This window comes from Bufo bufo, chromosome 9, assembly GCF_905171765.1.
Source record: "Bufo bufo chromosome 9, aBufBuf1.1, whole genome shotgun sequence".
Taxonomy (NCBI): domain Eukaryota; kingdom Metazoa; phylum Chordata; class Amphibia; order Anura; family Bufonidae; genus Bufo; species Bufo bufo.
The window spans coordinates 29,556,668-29,574,890 of NC_053397.1; the positions used below are offsets into that span (position 1 = coordinate 29,556,668).

An 18,223-nucleotide genomic window follows, 5' to 3' on the forward strand; every position below is an offset into this window, starting at 1 on the left:
AACCAGAACTGCCCCACCTCCTTCTGGTAGCAAGCAGGACTGGCCAACTTCTGACCAAATGGAATGGTGAGTTCCATTCTGTCAAACTATAGCTCTGCCGTGTTTGCTGCCACCTGCTGGTGAATCAGGCCCATTACATGAACAGTTATATAACATTATTATAAATGCACAGTGTTGAGGGACCTGGAAATAAATATATAGGTTACATGCAGGTTAGACCATAAAAGATAGTAGCAAGGTGCAGAAGTGTACCACCACTTTGGGGTGTTACATTATCATGCCATTATTTCCAGTTTACTTAAAAGACAGAAATGGCTTAAAATTAAACCACCCATTATTATTCCTCATGACCTCAAAGAGTCCATGAGACACTAGGAGCAAAAGGCAGAACAAAAGGAATTGGCTTTATTTATTCTAAAGAATCGGCTCAAAATTCCAAAGACTCCGAAACTGGATCCATTCCAAAACTGTCAATTTTTTATGATGGATCCGGCACAGGGCAGAGAACATGCATTTTCATAAAAAACTGAGAAATCCTATGCATGCTTTGTGCACGCCTGTTGGGGCTCATTCACACAACCGTATGTATTCTGCGGTCCACAAAACACGGATCAGCAAAAAATACGGATGACGTCAATGTGCATTCCGTACTTTGCAGAACGGAACAGCTGGCCCCTAATAAAACAGTACTATCCTTGTCCGTTATGCGGAAAATAATAGCACGTTCTCTTTTTTTTTTCCGGAACGGACATATGGAAATGGAATACACATGGAATAACTTTGTTTTGTTTTTTGCGGACCCATTGCAATGAATGGTTTCGCATACAGACCGCAAATAAAAACGGAACGGACATGGAAAGAAAATACGTTTGCGTGCATGAGTTCATACTTCAGTTATTTGGTCAGTTATTTCCATCGGTTATTGTGAGGCAAAACCAGGTGCGGGTCAAAAACACGGAACAGGAAGAAATCTTTCCATTACACCTGATCTCGGAGGAGGCTTCACTGCTGGTTCTGGTTCACAATAACTGAAGCAACAACTGAGCAAATAAGGCCTCTTTCACACTTGCGTTGTCCGGATCCGGCATGTACTCCACTTGCCGGAATTACACTCCGGATCCGGAAAAACGCAAGTGTACTGAAAGCATTTGAAGACGGAACCAAATCAAAATGCTTTCAGTGTTACTATGGCACCCAGGACGCTATTAAAGTCCTGGTTGCCATAGTAGGAGCGGGGAGCGGGGGAGCGGTATACTTACAGTCCGTGCGGCTCCCGGGGCGCTCCAGAATGACGTCAGAGCGCCCCATGCGCATGGATGACGTGTCCAATGCGATCACATGATCCATGTGCTTGGGGCGCCCTGACGTCACTCTGGAGCGCCCAGGGAGCCGCACGGACGGTAAGTATGCTGCTCCCCCGCTCCCCGCTACACTTACCATGGCTGTCAGGACTTTAGCGTCCCGGCAGCCATGGTAACCATTCAGAAAAAGCTAAATGTCGGCTCCGGCAATGCGCCGAAACGACGTTTAGCTTAAGGCCAGATCCGGATCAATGCCTTTCAATGGGCATTAATTCCGGATCCGGCATTGCGGCAAGTGTTCCGGATTTTTGGCCGGAGCAAAAAGCGCAGCATGCTGCGGTATTTTCTCCGGCCAAAAAACGTTCCGTTCCGGAACTGAAGACATCCTGATGCATCCTGAACGGATTTCTCTCCATTCAGAATGCATTAGGATAATCCTGATCAGGATTCTTCCGGCATAGAGCCCCGACGACGGAACTCTATGCCGGAAGACAATAACGCAGGTGTGAAAGAGCCCTAACGCAAGTGTGAACTCAGCCTCAAATGTATCCATTTTAAAATTGGTCAAAAACAGATACATTTAATAGAAAACAAAACACCTGCTGAGAACTTTTGTATTCCAAAGAATAATTCTATATATTAACATCATTATTAAAGGGCCTTTTTTTGTAAAGGGCCTTTTTTTGTTAAGGGCAAGTTTCTGTAGTTTTGCTGTCTATAGCTGCTTTGCAGGCCTATGCTGAAGACTACATTGTATTATGAAAAGGTATGTCCCTTTCTAATATGCGTTGTGTTTCAGTTGAAGAGCTCTGCTTTCTGTCAGTGAACAGAAACGGTGTGTAAATCCAGAGGCTGCAGACTTTAAGGTGTTTTCCAGGGAGTTCAATACTGATGGTCTCTCCTAAGGACAGGTCATCAGTATCTGATTGTTGAGGGTCCGATTGCCAGCACCCCCACCTGTTTCAAGAGGCCGTGGTGCAGCGATGAGCGCCACTGTCTTATCACAGGGCCATACAACGTAACGTTTGTCTGCCTGGCCAAATTCACATGAATGGGACTGAATTGTGCCTCGGCCATGTGACCCATGAAAGTGACCTCACTGGCCTGGGAAGAGGGGGAAGAGCTCACCGGAGCGCCACAACCTCTTCTAAAACAATTGGTTGGTTGGGGTTCCAGGAGTCAGACCCCCACCGATCAGATATATTAAAGGGGTTGTCTCACTTCAGTAAGTGGCATTTATCATGTAGAGAAACTTACTACAAGCCACTTACTAATGTATTGTTATTATCCATATTGCTTCCTTCGCCGGCTGGGATTCATTTTTCCATCACATTTCACACTGCTCGTTTCAATCAGTGGTGGCCGTGCTTGCACAACTATAGGAAAAAGCACCAGCCCATGTGCGCTCCGATGGCCCCGGCCACCAGAGGCGCTGACACTTTTTCCTATAGTGTGCAAGCACAACCAGCACTGATGGATTGCAGGGTGGTCTGTAACCATGGAAATGAGCAGTGTATAATGTGATGGAAAAATTAATCCGGCCAGCAAAGGAAGCAATATGGACAATCACAATACATTAGTAAGTGCCTTGTATTAACTTTCTCTACATGATAAATGCCACTTACTGAAGCGAGAAAACCCCTTTAATGACCTATCCCTGAGCATAGGTCATTAATATGAGTCATGGAAAACCCCTTTAATATTCGTCACAGCTGAGAGTCTGTAACAATGTATCTATTGTAGACAATCCTCTGTGAGCCAAACAAATCTTCAGCAGCAAATCTCTGGTTTGCTCTAATGATGCGCTACAATATATCAGCGTAGGGCAGAGGTCATCAACCTTCGGCACTTCAGCTGCTGTGAGACTACAACTCCCAGCATGCACGCTGCATAGTCCGGGTACTGTAGTCTCAGAGTGCCACCGGTTGCCGATTCCTGGTGTAAGGTTTCATGGAGGATTCTCTAAACTGGATGCAATCTCTCAGCTCGGATCTGTATGGTACGGATGCAAACCGTACTGTTCCTATTCACCGACCGCGAATGGCGTTGAAACGAAGCACAAAGTATTACACCGTTATTACATGTTATTATGCCATGACTAAAATACATATATAAGTCATAGAATGGGCCACCACCGCCATCTTGTACCGCCAGTCTATTAGTGTGGAGAGCTGCTGTAAAGAGATTTGGCAGCATCAGCGCTAATACATATTACATGGTCATATATGCTTTTGATGAACGTCCTGCAATACAACATTCCCCCGGCTGTGCAGCCGCAGCCTGGCACTGTGCACTAACTGTAATACAGTCCTGTACACTTCGCATCGGCGGGGGCTCCAGCAGTCGGACTCCCGCTAAAACCCCTAGACTAGACTCGGATTACCCGGAGTTCTGCCCACAAATACAGAATGATCCGCCTTGAAAGGATTCAGGGACTGTAATCGAGGAACTAAGGGTCTTAATGCAGCGGCGAAGATCAAGGGGCCAAAATGACGGGATTCACATGAAGTGATGCATGCTCCCAGTGACGGACAGAGCTCATCTGGAAAATCGGATTGGGCAGGTGTTGTACTGAAGCAGGAGATAGGATTATATGGAGGGTTCAGACTCCTTACTGTGCCGTCATTTTAGACCGCAGCTATGGAAAATACATTAAAGCACAAGCAGCGACAAAGCCATGGAAGCCAATTCTTAAAGTGTGACTCCCCCCTATTGCTATATATCTGGACAGAGAGCATGAGTGCACCACGTGCACGTGTTATGTCCCCCCTCAATGACAGCCGGTCCCCCCCCCCTACTCCAGTCTGTGTCTATGGCATCTCACCCAGCCAGCACCCTGCTCTGTACTGATGAGGGGCGTGAACCCTGAAAAAGTGCGGTCTTAGGCTACATGCACATGTTGTTTGTTTCCGTGTCCATTCCGTTTTTTTTGCGGATAGGGTGCAGACCCATTCATTTCAATGGGTTCGCAAAAAACGCGGACAGCACACCGCGTGCTGTCCGCATCAGTATGTCCGTTCCGTTGCCCCGCAAAAAAAAATAGTGCACGTCCTATTTTTTTCTAGTTTGCGGACAAGGATAGGCATTATTACAATGGATCCGCAAAAAAAAGGAATGTCATCCGTTTTTTTTTTCCGGATCCGCAATTTGGCGGATCGCAACACACATACGGTCGTGTGCATGTAGCCTTACCGATGTCTTTAAATTGCCCGATATAAGCTAATTTGCATATTTGCACCGCACTGGAACTATACAGCTCCATCTGTTGTGCTGTGGTCGGAGCTGGTAACTGCAGCACTGTTCCCATTCACTTCAGTGGGAGCGGTGCTGCAGTAAACAGTTCTGTCCACTGTACAATGGCTTGAGCGGTGTAGTTTTAGTACAGATTTTCGGCACCGGGGCTACTCTGAAACAGTTTATCACAGGGGTGCCGGGTTTCAGAGTAAGACATGACCATCCATGTCTGAACGGTGCCAGACTCCTGTACCTTCCGCCTTTTGCTAGAATGGAGGGGCAGCAGTATTAGAAAGAAGGTAAACCCCTACAATATTCATCGGAGGCAGCATGGTCAGCCACCGACTATGATCGACCAACCGCGTGACCTCCAAACAAGGCCAAGCAGATCCATCATAAATGACCAGGCGCAGGACTTCCCTAGTACCGCTGCCACATTGTTGAAGTGCTGTCAGACCCCCACTGATCGGATATTGATTGCATATCCCAGCAATATGTCTCCCGTGGGATAACCCTTTCCATGCTGTACTCTCTGCACATCCTGACAACTCCAGTAGGATAATGCAGTAGGTAGCTGTAACAGATCTGTCGGTCCAAAAAAAGAAGACAATGCAGTCCTATGTAAGAGCAGGAATCCCGAGTAGTGATGGCAACAACATAAGCATTTTTTTCTTCTACCGTACCTGGAATGGGGATGATGGGTATGTTGTCATTGGGGACGACTCTTGGCGAGCTGCTGTCGTCGACGTAGAAGTGAGCGGTCTGAAAACACTTCCTGTATAGGAGAAGACATACATATTAAAGACATGATGGTAAAGTCACTTACTCTCCGGTTCGACGACGTTTCCACACATTTACATAACAGTGAAAGGGCAGGGGTTACACCATCCGGTTCTCGTCTGACGGGTACCACATACTTCTCAAACACATGACTCAATGCAAAACTTTTTTGCCCAGTGCTGCCAAATAAATCGGGATTGCGGCACGAAAATGCAATAATTCCGCACGGTTTTCCTTCAGTTTTTGTTTACCTTTTTACTTTTCAATGTGTTAAAGGGTTAAACGGGCATTAGAGCCTGTGCACACAGTCTAGTTATTTCTCACAGGGGGCACCCTTGTCCATGCCAGGAGCAGGGTGGGCACACGTTTACCCTCACACACACACACTCACACAGAGCCAGCCAACAGGAGAAGTGCTCTGCTCAGGCCTTTTGTGATGGTCTCTGCAAAAGGCTCCCGCAGGACGAACACACAGGGACCCCGAGAAGGGACCGACGACGAGACGGCTACAAAAACACAACGGCCATTTACCTGTACTTAAAGCAAAGCAGAGAACACAGGCTGTTCATCATAGACAAGGCACTGAGCAGCCAGGCATTGAGAGCTCCAAGCAGCTTTTGCATGGTGAAGTTGAATGAGGCTTGACTGAGCAGCGGCGTCACCGCTCACTGCCGAGCAGCCAGGGGCCGGAGCTGAATATGTAATGAGCCAGTTCTCTGAGAGCTATTGTGACTAGGATGGGGGGGGGTCTTCCCTTGCCTGACTGCAGCCCATAACAATGGGCCTTCTCCTAGGAAGAGATCCTCCTCCGTCTCCTGCACGGCTCTCAAACACCTGCCCGGGTGCTGGATCATCCATCATATGGAAGGTGCACGTGCACGTGCACATCATGCCGTTCATACATAAGCTTTAAAAAGTACATAGTCCACTTTGGACAAATTGCTTTAAATAAGCAGGGCCCCCCCGGTCAGTCACAGAGGTGTGCGTCTGGTCCGCTCTCACCTGATTTGCTTCTGTAGAAATCTACTTTACTAACTTTTTTCCTTGTGTGGGAGATGTATATTTATTTATTTATTTATTTAAATGTGTGTTTTATATATAAATAAAAATAAATAAATATATTAATATACATACAGGTGAAACTCAAAAAATTTGAATATCGTGCAAAAGTCCATTTATTTCAGTAAACGCAAATTAAAAGGAATTGCATTAACCCCTTAGTGACCAAGCCTGTTTGGGCCTTAATGACCAAGCCAAATTTTGGAAATCTGACGCGTGTCATTTTAGCTTAGAATAAGCTTTGTAACGGTTTTGCGCATCAAAGTAATTTTGACGTTGTTTTCTCGTCACATATTGTACTTTACTTAGGTGGTAAAATTCTACCGATAAAATATGCGTATCTTTATTTAAAAAAAAGTTAAAATTTATGAAAATTTGTAAAAATTGGCACATTTTCCTATTTTTAACTGCAATATTTCACATACGGTACATACATAAATACTATTCAATATTTTTATCAGAAATATATTTCCACATCTTTACTTTATTTTGGCTGCACTTACAAAAAAATTTTACTTTTTTAATTTTTTTTTATTTAGGAGACTTAACATTTTAACATAATTTTATTTTTATTTTTTTAAGTACATATTTTTTCCTGCAACAAGCCAAGTTTGCAGAGGCTTATAAGTGTCAGAATAATAGAACCCCCCCAAAAGTGAACCCATTTTAAAAACTAGGCCCCCTAACGTATTTATCTATGGGTGTAATGACTTTTTTGACCCACTATTTTTTTTAAGAAATGAATGCTAAGGCTACTTTCACACTTGCGGCAGGACGGATCCGACATGCTGTTCACCATGTCGGATCCGTCCTGCGGCTATTTCGCCGTGCCGCCGCTCCGTCCCCATTGACTATAATGGGGACGGGGGTAGAGATCCGGCGCAGCACGGCGAAAGGCCACCGGACTAAAATTACTGCATGTCGGATCCGTCCTGCCGCAAGTGTGAAAGTAGCCTGGACCCCATTTTGAAAACTAGACCCCATTTTGAAAACTAGACCCCCTAAAGGTATTCATCTAGGGGTGTAGTGAGCATTTAGACCCCCTAGTTTTTTGTAGAAAAAGTGTCAATTTAAAGACAGATTTTTTTCTACAGAGCACATGAAAATGAAGATGTACACTCCAAGAGGAGCGGCGACTTCTACCACCATAGGGTTATGGGGTCTGGGGATTGAATCGGAGTCCCCGCTATCTGAAAATATTTCCGCCTCTGAAGCGGTGTCAGATTCAGAGTGGTCAGAGCAGAGAAATTTGTAGGCCTGCTCCTCACTGAATAATCTTGGAGCCATTTTTTTTTCTGTACAGCTCAGAAAGAATATAAAATAACTGACCGTCCCTAATAGACTGGTAATGGACGGCGACTGACAGACACCCACCGACTGACTGACAGACACCCACCGACCTCCAGTAACAGACGCACACAGGGTCCCTAATAAAGATAATTGACGGACGCCTAATCACGGACACCCACTGACCGACAGTATGTAATCACAAGTCAGGACAGAAGTCTGATCTCTCTCTCCTCACAGAACAACTGCGCTGAGGGCAGAGAGAAGCGCAGCCCCGGTCCTGGCTGTGTTTTGTAAATATAATGGATAGGTTTATCATGGAGATCACATGATCAGGGACCATTATTATTGGTCCCTGATGGTTACTGTCCTGAAGGCAGATCTTCAGCACAGTAACGAGTGCGCATGTCTGCGCCATTATTATTATATTTTTTAATTAGATGTGGGGCGGGGGCGTCCTAATAACTTTATTTAAACATATCTGGGGGCCATATTACTCGGGTTGCTGGGGGGCCCGATCGGGGCATAATTTGAACTTACTGTGAACGGTCTCTGATCACTGCCCCGAGCCCTCAGCTGCCTCCGGTAGCTGCGGGCATGGAGCTACAGGGATTGATTTCATCGCTAACTTGGGCTGAAGTGCCCAAGGCCCCTTAGTGACCGCCGTAAAAAAACACGTATGGGTGGTCACTAAGGGGTTAATGCAGCTTAAAATTTGAATTTTGTGAAAAGGTTCAATATTCTAGGCTCAAAGTGTCAGACTCTAGTCAGCTAATTAATCCATACCCCCTGAGCAAAGGGGTCCTCAAAATGGTGACTTTGGGGTTTCATAAGCTGTAAGCCATAATCATCCAAATTATAACAAATAAAGGCTGGAAATATCTCGCTTTGCCTGTAATGAGTCTCATATATTAGTTTCACCTTTTAAGTTGCATTACTGAAATAAATGAACTTTGCACGATATTCTAATTTTTCAAGTTTCACCTGTATATATATATATATATATATATATATATATATATATATATATATATATACACACACACACACACATATAGAGAGATGTGTGTGTGTATATATATTATGTGTGTGTATATATTTTAAAAAAAATAAATTGTGTGTATAATTACTATTTAATATCCATCTATATTTATCAATATCTATGGAAACACCTACAAAAAAAACAACTGATACTGATATAGAGATTCAATTCCGGGTATTCCGGTTAGAGAAAGTTACCCACCATCCACAGGATAACTATTAGCTCAGTGGGGGCCTTGAAATGGACGGAGGGGCTGGTCAGAAATGCTCTGCACCGCTCCATTCATTTCTATGGCAGCGCCAGAGTATAGCACTCCGCTATCTCCGATGCACCCACATGAATGGAGCGGTGCAGAGCATTTCTGACCAGCCCCTCCGTCCATTTCAGGGGGAGTGGACCTGTTCTCATGATCAATGGAGATCCCAATGGTGGACCCCCACCGTTGGCAGGGGATACATTTCTCTAACCACAATACCCCTTTAAGACTAATTTCACACTAGCAGTATAGAGATCAGGCAGACTTTTCCGGCAGGGAACAGCGTGTTGGAGCTTTCTCGATCCGGCATTGCTGGACGGTACGCGAATGCCTGCTGGCCCTATTATCTATAATGGGGACAGTGGGAGATCTGGTCGCAATCTGGCAAATATGGAGACATTGGCTGGTCCAAAAACGCTGCTCAGTTAATGGGGCTGGTGGGCGTCCAGCAATGTGGGATCCAGAGAGCTCCGTCAGGCTGTTCTCTGCAAGATCTCTTTACCTCTAGTGTAGGGGGACATTTAGGAAATTAGATACCGCTGTTTTTTTTTTTTTACTTAAAACTGTCACAAGTCACGTCGACTGCTGTGTTTTCGGTGACATTTGGTGATCCTCACCAGTTTTCAAAGTGATCTCACTTTTGTCCCTTAAACATAGATGAGACCTGGATTATGGCTCATTTACTATGTGCGACTTTTGCAAATGTCGCATCTCCACGCCAGGCAACCCCCCCCCCCCCCCCCCCGGTCTACGGTACTTTTACACATATAGGTGTAAACCACGTTGTAAGCACTCCAGATATATTATTACCGTGCACCATTTCACAAATTTGGCGCAGACACACAAAGCGAAGAACGAAAAAACGACACAAATCCAACTGCAAATTATAAATCGTAGCAGATATACAGGCTGCAAACTATAGCACATATCTGCAGCATATTGATAGAGAGAGGAGGGGGAGAAGAGATCAAAGAAAAGGCGGAAGGAAGGAAGAAAACAAAGAATAAAGGAAAGGAAAAGGAAGTAAAGAAAAGGAATACAGAGGGATTGAGAGAAAGGGAGATGCAGAGAGATAGAGATCGTCCGTGTATCTATCCTTCACACAGATGGATATATAGATATATATATAGATATAGATATACAGAAATAAATGGATAGACAGATTAAAAAGCGGGCAGGACTCCAAGGAATCAAAATGAAAACAAGGCGGTTCCTTTATTCACAGAGTCCCATATGTAGGACTTTTCATCCCAAATGTCGCACATACGGGGAAATAAAGAATCCACCTCATTTTCCCTTCACTACCTTGGAGCGCTGCCCGGTTTTGGTTCTTTGTATAGCGGGGACACCAAGTCAGTGCCCCGAGGCCCGTATCAGACTGCTGAATACATGGAGCCGTTTTTTGTTTTTTTTACATCTATTGCTTCTATAAGCATCAGTGCGTTATAAATATTCATTTAACATCCACTTCTATCTATGCAGTTTACACCCATCTATAGACAGATGTAGCAGAGCTTAATGCATCCTGTATCTCAGTGATCGTAATGATCTGTGGCTGTGCTGTGCCATATGACAACTTCAGCTCTGCTGCACATGCATGAAAAGTACATCGCTGGTTGCTCCCGGCTTCTGTATTCACCCTGACACCTGCTTTCTTATGGTTCCAAGATGACTTGCTACCTGCCAGATGAGCGCCTTAGATAAAGCCTTAAGAGAACGAGGGGAGCCGTATCAGGCACAGATATATACCGTGCACCGCAGTGGTAATGGAGGCGCTAGCTAGAAGTTCTGTGAATGGACGTGGAGACATTTATAGTTTACATCTAGGGGATGAAACTATGACCTGACAGTGCCCAACATGTGCTAGGCTTAGACTCACCAGGCTCTGTCAGTTAACCATTCACACGTTGGTAAGTGTTTTGCGGATCCTCAAAACACGGACACTGGCAATGTGCATTCCGCAATTTGCGGACCGCACATCGCCGGCACTATAATAGAAAATGACTAATCTTGTCCACAATTGCGGACAAGAATAGGACATGTTCTATTTTTTGGGGGGAAACGGAAGCACGGATGCGTAAGTGCGGATCCGCAAATGCGGATGCGGACAACACATTCCGACCCCATTGAAAATGAATGGGTCTGCACCCGTTCCACAAAATTGCAGAATGGATGAGGACCCATTTTGCGGACGTGTGAATGGGCCCTTAAAGGGATATTCTCATCTGAGACCATGGGGGCATAACACTAGCATATGGCCCCAATGTCTGATAGGTGCTGGGACCCGCACCTATCTCATAAAGGCAGCCGGCAAAGTTCCGGAGGGGGCGCACCGCACATGTGCAGCTGTCCTCCATTAATTTCTATGGATGGATCGACTATTTCCGCCGGCCCCATAGAAATGAATAAGAGCGATGACTGCGCACGTGTGGCGTGCTCCCATTCACTTCTATGGGGAGAGCGGGGGTCCTCCAGCCACCTCCGCTCCGTTCTCGATATAGGTGCGGGTCCCGCACCTATCAGACAATGGGGACATAGCCTAGTGATACACCCCCATTGTCTCAGATGAGACAACCACTTTTAAGGCTGAAGCTCTGGGCAATTATTGGGAATAAGCATTCCTAGGAAATGTTCATTCATCGGGTAATTCCATCTTTTATGTGGGACATAAAATAGTTTTCCGGCAGCACATCGTCCTGTTCTTCCCCATACAGGGAGGAAGGGGGGGATAATTCTGCATGTAAATTCCGCTATCATCTCAGCTCAAAGGATTAGGCAATTATAGGGAGCATTCAGTTCATCCCCGATTATTGCCTGTGCATTGGCCCATGTGTTATAGGGCCTTTAGACATCATAGGGATTTTGTTCCTTGCAAGCAGAGGCATGTGCCGGTGGGGAGAATAAATAAATAATACCCTATTAGAGAATTCAGAGTTCATAGTCCTTTCATTCAGGACCTTCGTCTTTTAGCCCGAGTGTAGAGCGGCTACAACTCTCTGGAGGACCTGGTATGTTTTTGTTACATAAAAAGCCCATTGATTTCATTATGCAATACTTAAATTTCTCCTGTGGTGGCACTGCAGGGGAATTGAACACTTACAGCCTGGTTCCCTCACAGATCACAACTGATAGCTGGGAGTTGAGGTGATCAACTTATTGTCAGGAGGCCCTTTTAGCAAAAATTATAGCAATAATTATCATGAGGGTAATATTTGAAGTCAGATTCCAAAGTTTCAAACTTAAAAAATGTTGCACTTTAATTGTCATATTTTAAATCTAAGACTTTTTTCTAGAAAACTCAATTTTTTTTACTTCATCCAAGTTTGCAACTTTTTTTAATTTTTTTTTTATTTAGACTAAACAGTTAATGCTGTAAAAAATAAAAAAGTTAAATTTTTGCACAGATGAGCCCATAAAGTCACAAAAGCCCTATTTGGCAATTTTTTTTTAAAGCCAGAATTCTGGAGGACTGGATAAAATTGTCCAATGGTAGATGACCCCTTTAAGCTTAATGGGCATGATGCCCCAAAAATGCCTTGTGATTTAGGTCTATGGCTGTGCGCAGTGAAAATACTTCCCCTGATGGTTTCTAAACCTGCAGACACTTCTGAATGCTATCACTTCGCACAGAGTATCTGCTGACTGTTCCTTAAATCAAATTCAGGATTAGCTGCAGGAGCCGCCTGGCTGGGTAAGACTGTCTCAGCCTGTGAACGCTACAAGGCACTGGCTGCTTTTAATAAATCTACCTGGTTTACAGTCACATCCCGCCTCCTCTGTATTTCCCCTAATGCAGTCTCGACAGAAAATTCCTGCTGTAAATTCACAAAGTAAAATGTCTTCAGTGCAGGGAAAAAAAATAAAAAAAAAGTTTGCTGAGAAATCCAGCGAGATAATGTCAGCTAAACAAATATTTCCACTGAATAGCAACAATAATTCACAAGAAAGCAAATGTCTCAATGTGATGTGAAGGTCACCGCTGAAGGCTGTACAGTAACAATGTGTTCTGCAGCGCTGCCAAGGCAGGAGAAAAGTCACCCGAGAAGTCTGAACGTAGACAATTCTGCAAGGACGGACTTCGAACTTAAAGTGGCCCTGGAAAAAACAACCAAAAGTGGCCCCATGTTGTAGCTGGGTCCAGATTGACAGAAGGCAATGCAACGTACGTAGGCAGGGCCGACACAAGTAGGCGGAGACAGCAGTATAAAATACCGCCCCAGCAGACCCAAATACCACAGTAGAGCACAAAATACTGCCACAATATTCAGCTGTATCAATGTTCTGAGAACGGTGATCTAGTTGAATTTATGATGGCAACAGCAACCACTGGCCAGGTACATAAATACCTGATGCTCCTAGCATTAAAGGGGCTGTCCGGGTTTAGAGTTGAACCCGGACATATCCCCTTCTTCTTCCACTCAGCCCATCTGACATGAGCATTAGAGAATTTCATGCTCCGATGCTCTCCCTTGCCATGCACTGAATCGCTCAGGGCAAGGGCTTTTTCTGGAGATTCGGTGGCGTACCGGGCTCCCCATGGGTAAGCTAGGCAGAGGCTTCCACCTAGCAGTGAGCCCAGTGACGTCACCGGCACTAATGGGCAGACTTTAGCGCTGCCCTAGCCTGGAAACCGGCTAGGGCAGCGCTAAAGCCCACCCATCAGAGCCGATGACATCACTGGGAACACTGCTAGGCGGACGCCTTCGCCTGGCGGTGTACAAATGTAAACAAAAAAGCCTTTGCTCTGCGCGATACAGCAATGCTTCGAAGCTCACATCAGATGGGCTAAGTGGGGGAAGAAGGTGATATGCTCTGAACCTGAACAACCCCTTTGATGCTGAGGGTATCAGATCATTATGTACCTGGCCGGGGTCTATGAGGAGAGCTTGGTCATCCCCCTGGGCTTTGGCCTACTGGAATATTTCCCTGTATGGTCTAAAGCCAGTCCACCCCTACCATTCTGTGCTCACCGATTGCCCCAAAAAGGTAAACAAACCGGTTTAAAGAATATGCCACCCAAAATAAAGCTCAAAACTCTGGGGTCCCAATGACAATCTACGTATGCCGGTCCCATCAACGATCATTTGCCATGTGCATTACTGCAAATAAGAAAGCTCGGGGGGTATGTACAAGGTCGGACTGGGGTTCCTTGGACCCACCAGAGGAAATTATCCTCGGGGTTCAGACCCCATATCATCAATAAAGGCCCTTTGGTATGGTCCGGTTGTCGAGCAGATCATATGGGATGAACGTTTGTACAGGCGCTCGTTTCCAATACTATGTCCAAGTAAAGACGCCGCCACTCACCCGATGAATGAACAAAATACTTGTTCACTGGGTGAAACAATCGTTCATGCGGACAACTCTTGTTTCCGAGCAGCAGATCGTGATGCCCAGAAACAATGACTCTGTAGGGGGATGAGTGATGGCATTAGCGATTGCTCGGCTCCATACAGTGGACGGGATCGCGGCGCATCAATGCAGCGTTTCAGCTCAAATAATGAGCAGGCAATTGTTGAGAAAGCACGCTTCCTTCCCCACAATCGCCTGCTCCACTGGGCTGTGAAAATCCACCTTAAGGGTCCATTCACACGTCTGCAAAATGGGTCCGGATCCGTTCCACAATGTTGCGGAATAGATCCGGACCCATTCATTTTGGGGCCGCAAAAGATGCGGACAGCACACAGTGTGCTGTCCGCATCTGACCTTCCATTCCGTAAAAAAACTAGAACATGTCCTACTCTTGACTGCAGACACGGACAAGAAAAGGCATTTCTATTAAAAGTGACGGCAGATCCGAAATTTGCGAACCACAAAACACTTGCGGACGTGTGAATGGACCCTAATAGATTTTTATGCGAAGACATAGACCCTAGTGGCAAATTATTGGCTTCAAAGGCAGCTCCAAATGTTTTTTTTTTCCCTGGACCTTCGGGACCAAATATGGTATCAGAGCCTGAGCTCACCGGAGGACTGGTAGGCCCGTCCGATGCTGGGTAGGTGGTGCGCTCCAAGGTATGGTGCCTTGCGAACCCAATTTCTATTAGGGCGCATGAGCACAGTGGAGCCTGTGAAGCAACGTATGGAGACTAGACTAGACAATCAACCTCCATCTATCGGAATCCATATGTATGGAGATATTCTCCCCTAGAAGCAACACTTTGCACATACAGCTTTACATGGGACATCTAACAGTTTTATTTTTGTCACATTTTATTGCATGCAATGTTGAAATCGATGTGAACGGGACTCCCGATCACTACAGTACATGGAGCTGCATTAATTCCGCTAGTTCTAGTTCTGCACCGGTGGTGGTGTAGGACCTTCACCGATGTAATACTGATGAGCTATTATAATCTGTATGGGGGAGCGTTCAACTCTCCGCAAGAGATGATATGGGGGAGAGAAGAATCGGGGAATTTTTTATAGTTTTTTTTTTTTTAAGCTGGGCTATTGAAGGGGTAGGGGCACATTCTGTCCAGGAAAAACCCCTTTAAGGATCTGCACTTTTTTTCAGTCCAAAGATAAAAGAAAATTGTCGATTCTGCCCAGACTTTGCATATGAATGTATTGTAATCAAGACCAGTTGTTCTATTGTGCGTCCGTGTGCAATGCCATTCATGTCATCGCAAAGCCGACACGTAATATGGATTCAGTAGAAGATGTGGAAACTGCTGAAATGGATGTATAGATTGCTAGAGACATGGGATAGAGAGACAGAGGATAGAGAGACAGATATAGATTAGACAGATCACTAGCTAGAAGACCTCAACCGCAAATTGGAAAACGTTATACATTAAAGGGGTTATCCCATGATCAATGTAAAACATGAAAATCAGACATCATATAGTACATGACAGTCTCTTTCTAAGGGGTCACGCACACGCCCGTATGCTCCGTGAGCGGTCCATATGTCCCGGAGCGGCATACATCGTGCGCGCGGCATCATAGGTTACTATGATACTGTGCACATCGGGCCGCCCGAGGGACTATTGTCCTGCGCTCTGAATATCATATGAGTCCAGGACAATAGTCCCGCGGGCGGCCTGATATGCACAGTATCATGTGCGCTCCCGTGTGCACGATGTATGCCGCTCCGGGACAGATGGCCCGCTCACAGACCGTATTTCTCGGTCGTGTGCATGAGCCCTAACAAAGCTAGAACCAGCCCTGGACCTCACATGGATCCAGAGATCTCCACATTCACTGCTCCGATGACTTTGCTAGATTTATTTCAATTTGGCAACTCAGGGGGCGCGTCCTTTCTGCCGCAGCTGGAAGCAGTTGAAGGATGGTTCTGAGCATGTGCTTCCATCTCCGTGAGCAGGACAGAGAAATTAGAAAAAGAGCAAACAGCAGGTGGCGCCGTACAGATAGATTTCATTGAATAACTCAGTGCCTGTACTAAATTTTTAATTACATGCAATTGCAAAACTATTCAGATCCAGGCGCTGGTTTGAAAAAGGTAAAAAAACATTTTTTGTGGGACAACCCCTTTCATATAAAAAAATATATATATGAGAGCACACTATATGTGAAAATCAATAGTGTCCTCACCCTTGACTGGAAGAGAAAGAATCTGCCATATTGAGCGGAGGGGGGGGGGGGGGGGGGGGGGGGGGATAGCGGTCTATTATTTAACAATACGTCACTTTTCATCATGCTGTCTTTTGTCCCAAATCTCATGCACCCTGGGGGGGAAATGGATGGGTAATTGCAGGGGGGGAATGAGCATGTTTAATGCATTCCTGGAAATAATCAATGACCGTGGAGAGACTTTTCTTCTATGGCTTCAACCATATATCAAATATGATCGTGACGGGGATAGTGAGGGCCCATCCCCCACCCATAGAAAACACGTACGTCCATGATATGGTGCACTACAGCCTATGGTATAACATATACAGGAAATCTCACCATTGAGATCTAACAGGCCGTGTGTGAATGAATGACCGTAGGAGGAGATTACAATAAAAAACATTATTCTTAGGGTTGAGCGAATCGAAGCATCCAAAGCGGAGTTTGATCCGAATTTCAGGGAAAATTCGATTGGCCACAAAGCCGAATTTCCTCATGCTTCATGGTAACAAATCAATTATCCCTGAAATAGTGTTAAAAAAAAACAAAAATAAAAAAAAACATACTCGCCTCATCCATTTGAGCAAAAAGAGGCCGCCACGGCCATCTTGATTGAAGATCCTGCTGAAATCTTGTGCACGGAGACGTATGATGTCATCACGCATCGCGCGGGATCTTCATTCAAGATGGCCGCAGCGGCCTTTTTGCGCTCATATGGATAAGTTTTTTTTTTTTTTAAACGGATTAATCCCTGAAAGCCCTCATTTTTAATCTCAGATGCTGTGAATAGCGCTGAACGCGGCATCTGAGGGGATGAATGAAGGGGGCGGCGCAATCTCCGTTTCCCATTATTGCGCCCGCTACTAACAAAGAAATGCACTTCACGACTAAGTAATTGGTCACAAAGCTCATTTCTTTGTGAAATTTTGCGAAGCAGCCAAATAAAAAAAAAAATGTTCAGCTTCGTAAACGGTAATAACGAATTAATTGTAATATAGTTGATAAAGCGGTACTGCAGGCAGTATATGGCGGTGCTTTGGGGGAAGGGGGGGGGTTAAAGGGCACAGCCACTACACAGTGTAAGGAGCCTTCTGCTTCCGTCTCCCGTGGATGCCCAGAAACAGCCGATTGGCAGGGGTCTCGGGTGTCTGACGCCCACCAACCTGATATCCATGACCTATCCTGAGGATAGACCATAAAAATCTAAGTTACAGAAAACCCCTTTAACGTTACGCTCCCATCAACAAAAAGTCGTATCTACTAACTAGACGTGCAGGCAACGCGTAGAATTCAAAATGGGACAGGATGGCCCTCCTTCAGCAGTATCTGTCCATTGGACTAATTATCTATGAACAATATGGCTGCCTTCTTCCAAAACCAGCACCAGACCTTCCACAGGTTGTGCGACGGATTGCAATCCAGCGTCATTTATGACCATTGAGCTGGGCTGCAATACCAGACAATCCGCGGGCGGGCGGCAACATTTTAGCAAAAATAACCCATGTTCATTTCCTGTATAACCCCTTTAAGTCCTCTTTCACACGACCGTAGGGCTTTTTCAGTGTTTTGCGGTCCGTTTTTCACGTTTTTTGCTTCCGTTGTGTTTCCGTTTTTCCGTATGGCATATACAGTATACAGTAATTACATATAGGAAAATTAGTCTGGGCATAAAAAATTTTAATAGAT

General features: G+C 45.3%; 1 protein-coding gene across 2 annotated transcripts in view; it reads right to left on the reverse strand.

The window, feature by feature from the left end:
• Positions 1-18,223, reverse strand: part of PTPRG (protein tyrosine phosphatase receptor type G) — a 494,056-nt gene that overhangs the window by 66,944 nt on the left and 408,889 nt on the right. For both annotated transcript variants that reach the window (XM_040407763.1, XM_040407764.1), the window contains one exon: positions 5,219-5,310. In XM_040407763.1, coding sequence (XP_040263697.1) covers positions 5,219-5,310 — 92 coding nt within the window. The remainder of the gene's footprint in view (positions 1-5,218; positions 5,311-18,223) is intronic.